Genomic DNA, 10,562 nt, shown 5'->3' on the forward strand with positions numbered 1-10,562 from the left:
GACATCCAATAGCTAGTCATATTCTTGTAGTGTATCTGTGAGACAGGAGCTGGGGAGTTTTACATTTCTTTACTCAACTAAATTATCATTTTATTTTCTCAGTTTGCCTTACTTAATAACTTTGCAAACAGACTTTACTTTATTTTGGTTACTTGGTTATGCTGGAATTTGAACATATATGAAGAACCTTGTACTGTTATTTTGTACGAAAGGCGCTATACAGGACAATCTGATTGATTGGTTCTACAGACTTAATTTCCTCTAATATTGTAATCATGCATGCAGTGATGTACATGTTTTATCTCTGACGCTTTACAGAACGGCCAAGATGATCCACCAGTTCACAGACGTAATGAATGAATTTGGGAAGTTGTGGGACCTGGTGAGGAAGAACTGGATTTCCTTCCTGCCTTTGTTCACCAACATGCAAGAGCCCATGTCAAAGGCAGCCTTCAAGGCAACTTCAGTTACAACTACAGCAGGAGAGGCAGCAACCATCACGAGGCAGAAGAGGACACCATCTACTGCTGGGAGATGGTGCTTAACATGATTGAAGGTACGTTTTATTCCTTTATGAAAATGTTAGAGAACTAATTATGAAACACTACACAAACATCCATAAATGTGCTGTGAGAGAAGGAAAATACAAAGTGTTATTATTTTACCAATTTAGGAAAATGAAAATGATCTTACTGCAATGCAGCCAAAGCCATTAAAACAAGGGGCACGTACAAATTTAGATGTGATCAAAAGTACCTTTTGTCTCAGAAGTGTACTCAGAAGCCAGTCAGGTTTATATTCTCTACATTTGTGATAAAAGGAAATACAGTCCTGATCTTGTAAAGTTTGACATTTGATTTTAGAAATGCAAATGTCACTTAGATGCTTATGTTTTTTCTGGCAGATAAAGTGACTGAACTCAAATTCGAAGACCTTCTGATTTTCATCACTAGAGCAGACAAGGTTCCTCCCCTGGGCTTTCCCAGGAAGCCCTCCATCGACTTCTATGAACAGGAGGCAGGCCTGCGCCGTTTTCCCTTCGCATCTACCTGCATGATGTGCCTGTACCTGCCGAGAGGCGTCAGTCAGTCAGAGGAACTGCATCAGATGCTTTTACAGGCCACAAGAGACTCTTTGGGATTTGGAAAGGTGTAGTCCATGTCAGGCATGTTTTCAGGAGCTGTCAGTGGTAATGAGTAAAAATTACTATCGTAATCTCCTTTTCCCACCACTCTGCCACCCGCTACCCCGCTATCCGTTCAAAACATCGTCGGACTTGCCACTAGCAAGACTGCCCAGCCACACTGCTGAAAAAGTTGCCCGTGTATCATCAGCTTAACACTACTAGTTATTGGGTAAAGTAAGTATTATAGTCCAACACAGGTTGACACAGAGTTTGCTGCTGGAATGCGCAATTTTAATTTTGTGCATGCGCACATAAATTAATGTTCATGCACGTATGAATGCATGTTCACATGCTTTATCTTTTCTGAGCTGCAGCTTGTAAACACCATCTTCCGTCTGAGTTTATCAGACTTAATAATTAGTTGTATTTCACTTTAACATTGTTCAGACAGATCTAGAGAAGCGCTGTGCAGCTTGGTTAGCAAGAGTTTTTTTCTCTTCTTGTGCCCGGAAGGATAATCCCTCTTTATCCTCTCATCAACACTGTAAACACTTTGTTTCACAATATTGGCAGAGATATCAAAAATGTTACAACCAAACCCCCGGTCTCCCCTACAGTATGTACCAGCTACACCATCTGTCTGTTGATGCCATAGAAAATCTAAAACACCAAATAAACACTGAAAACAACAACTAAATTATGCAGCATATGTTGTAAATAGCAGGGTGTTTTTACTAGAGTCTGAGAATGCTTAGGAAATTTTTTGAAGTGTTTCAACTGAGAACTGCGGCACAGTCAAAAGTTGCAAACAGGTAGTTTGTGAGGTATTTTCCTCAAATGTAGGGTAGGTGACATGCAGTAAGTACAGCTTTGCCAGGGAAACAAATGGAGTACTCCGTATACCTTGTTAGTATGTCTTTAGACTGTGAGAAAAAACTTCACAACTCTACACAGAGAGGCCCCAGTCAAACCCAGGACTTCTTGCTGTGAGGCAACAACACACTGAGTCACTGTGATGTTTCAGTGATTTACAATAGTCTTCCATGTAGTGATGTAGTTTCAGAGTTTACTGTATATTGATTTACCTTTGGATCTAGTTCTATTACAAAGAGGAGTGGGGAAAGTGAGCAACGATGTCTCGTCTCCAAAATTAATCTTCCGAATAAATTATTTTACATTTTACCGTAGACTAATAATATAATAACTTTACAAAATGTCTGTTGTCGAATGGAAATTACACTTGCTTTTTTTCAGTATTCATAGCCTCTGTAGCATAGGTCTATCTGACCGACAGACACTTGAACTGATGATTTTAGGTTGATTGGAAATCTCAAAACCAACAAGAGCTGGTTACAAAAACACAAAACAACAATATATTATTGAGGTGAAAAGGTGCCACATTCACATTTAAAGAGGTTACTTCCCCAAACAAAGACACAAAGAGGAAGTAAATCATGACTCAGCAGGGATGTTCTTAGATGAGAAACGTTGATCTACAAGAGAAACAGATCTGAAAGCAAAACACAATGCCTGAGAGCTGCACAGCATTATATTCTGTAATAGTTAGGCTATAGATTTTTAATTGTCACCTGCCACCTGAATTTTGTGTTTCTCTTTATAAAATAAAAAAAAAATCACCAACTGGTACAGAAAACTTCGTCAGAATGCAGGAAATAAAGTCTTTAATACTCAAAATTTATATATAATTTAGCATCAAAGGTTTCTTAAAAATAGTGGTAAAATCTCTCGTCCCGTGAACCCAATCTCGAATGTTGTCTCGTCTCTTGGGTTAAGTGTCTCGTCCAACCCCTAGCAACAAGTAAAGCTATCTGTTAATCAGCAAACTCTGTAAATCGCAGAGAGTTGGGGCAGAGCAGTCAGGGGACATGGGAAACTTTAGGACACCTTTACAATGTTGCCTTTACAGACAGCGTAGGACATAAGCAGCGAGACAGCTGACTTCCGATGTTGACAGAGCAACTGTCAATCAATCGACCAAGAGTCATCAAGACATTTCACTCAAAACACACATTCTTTTAACTCAATTTACTGATGTATAGTTGCTTATTAATTCTCTAATAACTCTGGAGAACTTCAAGTTCTTTGTACGACTGACTGCTGGCAGGGCACCGAGGTGACTCAAACAGAGTCTTAAAGCTCTCTACTTTACATTTGACATTAAACTAGCCATTGTGGGTTCATGTGCAATGTGATTTTGAATCGAACCACACACATTTACCTGCCCACTGACATGAAACCCACAAAAATTAGATATTCTGCACATTTTCTGGATTTGTGGTAAACATAAGCCTTCCTTAAGGGGCTAGGAACACATTGTTTTATAGTGAGCTAATGAACTTGTGTTTTTCTGAGTTTAGTTCAGGCCTCAACTCGTTGAAAATCCCCAGCAACTGTAGACGATCACTGTTGGAAGGAATCTGTTATTTACTGGAGGAGAGTTTACCACAACCTATTTGTCTGTACCTCACCATGCTTTCACTCATCTGTTCTTTGTTTCCATGCATGCTTTGGCAAAACGTCTGCTGCTTAATTGCTGTATTAATTGCTTAAAAAAAACATTTAGTTCCTGGGTGGTAACCCAGACTGAGCAGTAGACATGGCTATTATCTGTGGAATAATAGGGTCACATAATCAAACCATAAACAAAAGAAAATACCAAAGAACCAGAAAAACAGCACAATATTATCGCATGCACTATGAGTCATTTTCAAAAAAGATGGGTGTCTGTCTCCTCCTATATACGGATGAGGAGGGAGAGGTCTGGCTCATGGATATAAATACTAGCTTCAGACAGCAACAGGAACTGTCTCTTTACAGGACATTCCTCCAGACCTTAGGAAAGCAGCCTGAACCAGGTAAGTGCTGGAGATTACTGCAGTCACAGGAGGGAATTTGTGTTTACTACTGCTAGATAAGCTCTCAACTGTATGACATGACTCCTTTCATCAGCACCATGCTATGCTTGAGCACATTTGCTAATATTTTTTACAGAATACATGTGGATTTTAATTATTTATTGTTGATTATTTAATTCTGTTCTTATTTCTTTTCAGCCTTCATAACCACAGACACAATGGCAGGTTAGTGCGTTTCTGCTCAGGGATTCTTTTTAGAGGATTGGGATTATCACAGGGCATGATTTATCCTGTCTAAATCCACAATGTTTGAACATGTCAGCCTCAGTAATTCGTGTAAAAAGAAATGTTTCCTCTAAGCACTGAAAGTTCATCAATTGATAACGTCTTTTTATCTACAGATGCAAGCTTTCAGCAGAAGTTCCTGGAAGCCCATAATGCCTACAGAGCGAAGCACAACACACCACCGTTGACCCTTAGCAGTGAGTTGACGGCTTCAGCTCAGAAATGGGCCGATCACCTGCTGTCAATCAAAACCCTGCAGCACAGTAACACTAAGGACGGAGAGAACGTCTTCTTTAAGTCCAGCTCAGCAACCTTTAAACCGACAGGTTGATTATAGATCCATCCCCTTTCTTTTCCATCCTTTTTTTCTGCCTAGTCATTCAATCAGACTTGACAGATCACATTCAGTCCTTTATGTAAAGCTGATTTCTTCAGGTGCTAAACTTTCTACATTACATGTTCATGATCGATTAAAATGAGACTGTCATTTTTAAAAGAAGAAATGCCACTTCTCTCCGTTTACAATTAAAAGTTGAATTACTGAACAATAAAACACACACTTGCTTATGTCATTACACTGAGGAGTTTTGCTTCTACAGTATAACTTGTTCTGATATGACCAGTAGCTTATGGTGGCTAACATTAGCAAACTTAAAGACATTCCTGACACAATTTTTTTAATTTATGACTCCTCTAGCGCTACACAGTGTTTTACAAGACACCCTTCTTTGCCATTGTAGTTTGCTGGTTAGCTGAACTGTCCTTCTCTAACTTGAGATTATATTTTATTGCAGAGCAAGTTTGTTTAGGCTATACAACTCAAACCAGATCTACCAATTCAAATGTCAACATCATGTTCATTTTATGTATTTTTTTCTATTTCATGTTTTAGGGAAAGAAGCTGTAGATTCGTGGTACAGTGAGATCAAGAATTACAACTGGAGCAGACCTGGATTCAACAGCAATACTGGTAACAAACAACCCACCTGATTCGTTCCAAAGGAAGTCCATTAATAGACATAGATTTGAAATGTGAAGATGAGCAAGAAGGTTCATGCCATAAGAATGAAAATAAATTAAGTTAGTAATTTATGTTGCTCTGTATACAAATCAGTTTATATCAACCTTATGTTGTCATTTCTATGAATTTAGTTTCATTAAGTTCAATATTGTGCATTAAAGTCAAGCTACAAAAATAGCATCACACTTTGACCTCACTACAGTGTTTTGTTTCTTCCTGCAGGTCATTTTACTCAGGTGGTTTGGAAAGACAGCACTGAACTGGGTGTGGGTATGGCCACTAATGGCAAAACGGTCTTTGTGGTTGGGCAGTACCGGCCAGCTGGCAACATGAACATGCCGGGATACTTCGAGAAAAACGTCCTCCCCCTAGGTAACATTTTTGTACCACAATTTTGGATATTTTTTGTCTGAGAAGGCGGGTTGAGTACATTACCTCAAAAGGCTGCAGAAGTGAATTTTACAAGTTTGCTGCTGCAAAGGATGCAAGTTGTATTTTATTTAAGTTTTGTGAATTTTATTGCTCAAATATATAAATGCAGCATAATTGTGCATTCAAGTGATGTCAAGTTATGGTTATGTCAGATGTTTGCCTAATTTGGACTATGAGACACCAAAGAGTGGTGGAAGTATTTAAGTAAATTTACTCAAGTAAAGTTTTGATGTACTTGTACTTGAGAACTTCTATTTTATGTTACTTCATACTTCTTCTACTCCACCACATCAGCTATAGTTAGTAGTTACCCTGAATATTAAGGTTTGACACACAAACCATATGATCCACTTCTAAATCAGATGCAGATTGTTGTGAATGTACATCCAAATAATAAATGAAATTGTTAAGAGCCTTGTAGATCAGTCTTAAGCTGTTTTGGTTTTAGAATGCAAATATCACAGAAAAAGGAATTCTGCAGTACTAAACTATCAAAGAACGTGTGTAAACTTTAGTTGTAGTTCACGTGGAGGTATAAAAACCTCACTTAAAAAACATTTACCTCCTAAATAACCAGTTTGTGTTGGTACCAAACTTTATACGCACCTGACTTCACCCTCTGGGGTGCATGCAGTGACCGCTGAGAAGAAACCTTTATGTCTTTTTATTAAACCTGATTCTACAACAGTAAGCTAAATGTCTTCTGCAGATGCTGAATTCTCAGTAATCAGATGTTTCTTCTCATGCAACCACTTTTCAGTAAGCTAGCTGGTGCAGGTTTTCAAATGTTTCCTGCAGCAACAGATTCTCGTGTTTTAGGTTTGTTATTTTAACACTTGCATGCCTCACCAGTATCTACTTTCACTTTCCAGCATAAAGGCTGTGCATTTTACATGTGGCAGAGAGGTGGGTGGAGTGAGAAGAGGAATTCCTGCACACTGCTGTAGATAACCTGGACCATCCCTGCAACCCTCAACACACGACTGATTAATAGGTCATGAGTCAGAATGATTTTAATTGTACTGAGGTTCAATATAAAGATTGTTAATGGTTGTGGAGTTGGCTTTTTCAGTTTATACATGTGTTTCTGAATATAAAGCACAAAGTACTAAATTGAAAAGAATGATTTAATGTTGCTCTTAGAATTAAGAATAAATGCCTTGCACAAAAGATATGGTCTCAGCTCACAAATGATTTCATGATTTTGTAGACAGAAGTGAATATAGCTTTCTTCAGAAGGCTGTGTTGGATATGTGGTGCAGGTAAAGATGGAGGTGATTCAGGGATGGTGGAACCCACTGATGAGCTTCTATATGTTGTGGGTCCAACTCAACAAAACACCAGTTATTGAGAGGGCGCCCACATGATGACCCTGTAGACGTGCCTGCACTCTTACACTCACACTCAAATTCATATTGGAATCATGGTCTTTGGAAAGACAGGTCAAGGGTCAGGGTAGAATAGTTTCTCATACCAGAGAGGTTGCTAACTACGAACTAAAGTGGAGCCAGATAAGCAGGGAGGAGGCTGGACTACTGAGCAGGCCATGGCATTCAAATAAAACGGCATATCAAGCCAGTGGGGCCAGCCTATGTTGGTGAGCCTAAACAGATCAAATGTAGATTTAAGGCCATATCAAGCAGCCAAGTAGCTGATCTTTGCTTGGGAGAAAGATGGATTTATAGGCAGTTTAACAAAAAGGTACTTTAGGTCATGTTTGATACTAACTGCAGGGTGTAATGATAGATCAAAACATAATTTAACATGAATACTGTGAATGAATACTCATTTTACTGTCTATTCATAACTGTCCCAAATTATTTCAGAGGGAACCAGTGGTCTCATCACTCATCATCATTTTTATATTGTGGAAAGGTATGATGATATAAGATCTGTCTCAATACCCACTCTCAAACATGAAAAAGTTAATGACATGATGCATTTACCGTTACAATCAAATGTTCAGATGTAAGTGGTTCTTTCTAATGGTCATGTTAACGCACATCAATATCAATCAAATGCACATTTTATTGTGAAATATAAGAATGCTGCTTTAGAAAAAAATATTTCTTTATTTTAGGTGATTTAGATGATTATAATACTATCACAAATGACATGTATGGATATTGTCAACATGACTGTAAGAGAAATCTTAAATAAGCTTTACTCAAGTTTCAATATATTGAGGCATGTGCAACACTGAATACAATTATATAATGCAGCCTGTACTGAAGAATTTAACTTGCCAAAAGTTATTTTGAGCTTCTTAACACAAAACATCTGAGCCCCATTTAAATTTTGACCTTCTGACTCAAATGTAAATAAAATAAAAATTCTAAAAGGTACCGCTATGTGGCAGCTTACCACAACAAAAGGAGCAGTCCTTGCTCTCCATGTTATACTGACAAGTAGAGTCTAAACAAAAACGTAATCTAATTCTTTTGAAAACTCTGCAAGTTACACACATACAAGATTTACTTAAAAACCAACATACTAAATAAACATGTTTTATTTTGTACTTATTTACCTTTGTAATCCATGATTCAAAGAGTTTTGTAACATTTCACAAAAATAAAAATCCTTAATTGACATTTATAATAAAGTGTGTCGCTTTTGATGTCATTTCCCACAAACAATTTTTTTTCAAGAGGTTAGATGAAGATACTCATCACTCAATATGGAGTAACCTAGAATGAATTGAAATACGTTACGTAAATCACGTAGCTAGCTAACGCTAAAGATACAAAGCTATTGTAACTAATGCTACTATGTAACTTATGTAAGTTACGCAACCTACTTAAAGAGATGGTATTATGCTCATTTTCAGGTTCAAAATCTTAATTAGGGGTTGTACCAGAACAGGTTTACATGGTTTCATTTTCAAAAAACACATACTGCACATTGCTGCAGCTCCTCTTTTAACCGTATGTGTTGTACGCTCCGCTCTTGAGCTACAGCAGACCTGGGCAAACTACGGCCCGCGGGCTACATCTGGCCCTTTGTACGTCCCTGTCCGGCCCGCGAGAGGCCAATCATAAATTACAACATAAATTAAACTAATATATGTCGTGCGTGCAATACAACTGTGGCGCTTTTATTTTGAAAGCGCTACGTTTGTGTCTGTGTCTTCCGTGTGTACGCACAGCTCCCGCGCACACGCGCGTAGGTGAACAGGGACAAGTGATGCTAGCCAGATTACCCCAAGATGTCAGCTCACGCTAAGAAAAGAAAAGTTGATAAGGAATGCCGCGTTTTCAACAAGACATGGACTGCCAAGTATTTCTTTACAGAAATTAAAGGTAATGCTGTGTGCTTAATTTGTGGTACACAGGTCGCTGTGTTGAAAGATTATAATTTGAATCGTCACTACACCACCAAGCATGAGGAGAAATACAGAAATTTGACTGACGAAGAGCGCGCAAAGGAGTCTGATGCGTTGCTAGCAAAACTGCAAACCCAACAAGGCCTTTTTACCAAACTTCACACCCCCAGAGATGCAGCCGTCAGGACAAGTTATGTAATGTCTCACAAATCGCCAGAAAAAGTAAGGCGTTTTCTGACAGCGAGTTCATTAAGGAGTGCTTATTGGACTCTGTTGCACTGATATGTCCGGAGAAAAAGGCCGCGTTTGAGAACGTGTCACTCTCCCGACGCACCGTAACGAGGCGGGTTGAGGACATCGCTGGGAACTTGGAGCTTCAGCTGAAGAACAGAGCGGACGACTTTGACTGTTTTTCTCTGGCTTTGGATGAGAGCTACGATGTACGTGACACCGCCCAGCTCCTCATCTTCTTACGTGGGATAACTGCAGACTTTAAAGTCACGGAGGAGCTGGCGGCCATGCAGTCAATAAAAGGCACAACCACTGGTAATGACTTGTTCACAGAGGTAAATGCATGTTTGGACATGTTAGGACTGAAATGGGACAAGCTGGTAGGTGTGACAACAGACGGTTGTCCAAATCTGACAGGGAAAAATGTTGGACTTTTAAAGAGAATGCAGGATAAAGTGACAGAAATTAACCCTGTGCAGAAGTTGACATTTTGCATTGTATTATACATCAGGAAGTGTTGTGTAAGACAGTGTTAAAAATGAACCATGTTGTTGATGCTGTAACTAAAACAGTTAACTTCATCAGAGGGAGAGCATTAAATCACAGGCAATTTGTTGCACTTTTGGAGGAAAATGAGCTTGAACATGGTGACATAAGCTATCACTGCACCGTCAGGTGGCTCAGACTAGGCAAAGTGCTGAAAAGTGTCTGGGATCTGAGAGACCAGATTCAGGATTTCTGTGTGAAGAAAGGACATGACGTCCCAGAGCTTTCAGATGAAGACTGGGTGGCAGACCTCAGATTTGCTGTGGATGTGACTGCACTCATGAACGAACTAAATGTCAAACTGCAGTGCAAGGGCCTTTTTGTGCATGAGGTGTACAGTGCAGTGAAGGCTTTCATGGGAAAGTTGCAGCTTCTCTCAAGCCAAGTGAAGGACAACATTCTGACCCACCTGCCAACACTAAAGGAAGCCACAAGATCAGCCGATCACCTCCACAAGTACTCAACCATGTTAGAAGCACTGCATGGAGAGTTTTCAAGGCGATTTCAAGATTTCAAAACTCTTGAGAGTGAAATGCACATGGTGTCTTCTCCCTTCAACTGCAATGTGGATAATGCACCAAGTGATGTCCAGATGGAACTCATTGACCTGCAGTCTGACACGCTTCTGGCAGAGCACTTCAGGTCAGTCTCACTGCTGGACTTTCCACACCTGAGGAGGCATGCTCAGAGGATTCTTGTCCTGTTTGGATCTACCTATGTATG

The 10,562-nt window shown here is 39.3% G+C and overlaps 1 protein-coding gene across 2 annotated transcripts; it reads left to right on the forward strand.

The window, feature by feature from the left end:
- Window positions 1–325: 325 nt before the first annotated feature.
- On the forward strand, window positions 326–6,904 carry LOC119884718 (Golgi-associated plant pathogenesis-related protein 1-like). 2 transcript variants are annotated; one of them, XM_038695043.1, is made up of 7 exons: window positions 326–556; window positions 905–1,360; window positions 4,201–4,227; window positions 4,404–4,613; window positions 5,180–5,257; window positions 5,531–5,680; window positions 6,613–6,904. In XM_038695043.1, the coding sequence occupies exons 3-7, from the start codon at window positions 4,221–4,223 to the stop codon at window positions 6,615–6,617; spliced, it is 450 nt and encodes a 149-aa protein (XP_038550971.1). In that variant the 5' UTR covers window positions 326–556; window positions 905–1,360; window positions 4,201–4,220; the 3' UTR covers window positions 6,618–6,904. The 2 variants fall into 2 exon arrangements, with proteins under 2 accessions (XP_038550971.1, XP_038550969.1); XM_038695041.1 differs by lacking the exons at window positions 326–556; window positions 905–1,360 and adding an exon at window positions 3,775–4,002.
- Window positions 6,905–10,562: the final 3,658 nt, after the last annotated feature.

This window comes from Micropterus salmoides, unplaced genomic scaffold (genome assembly GCF_014851395.1).
Source record: "Micropterus salmoides isolate LMB-PRFRI ecotype aquatic unplaced genomic scaffold, ASM1485139v1 Ms_hic_scaffold_3629, whole genome shotgun sequence".
NCBI lineage: Eukaryota > Metazoa > Chordata > Actinopteri > Centrarchiformes > Centrarchidae > Micropterus > Micropterus salmoides.

Coding starts and splice junctions, on each gene's coding strand:
- LOC119884718 (XM_038695041.1), top strand. CDS start 3,837: ATGCACTATGAGTCATTTTCAAAAAAGATGGGTGTCTGTCTCCTCCTA. Junction 4,614..5,179: donor AGCAACCTTTAAACCGACAG/GTTGATTATAGA, acceptor TTCATGTTTTAG/GGAAAGAAGCTGTAGATTCG. Junction 5,258..5,530: donor TGGATTCAACAGCAATACTG/GTAACAAACAAC, acceptor TTCTTCCTGCAG/GTCATTTTACTCAGGTGGTT.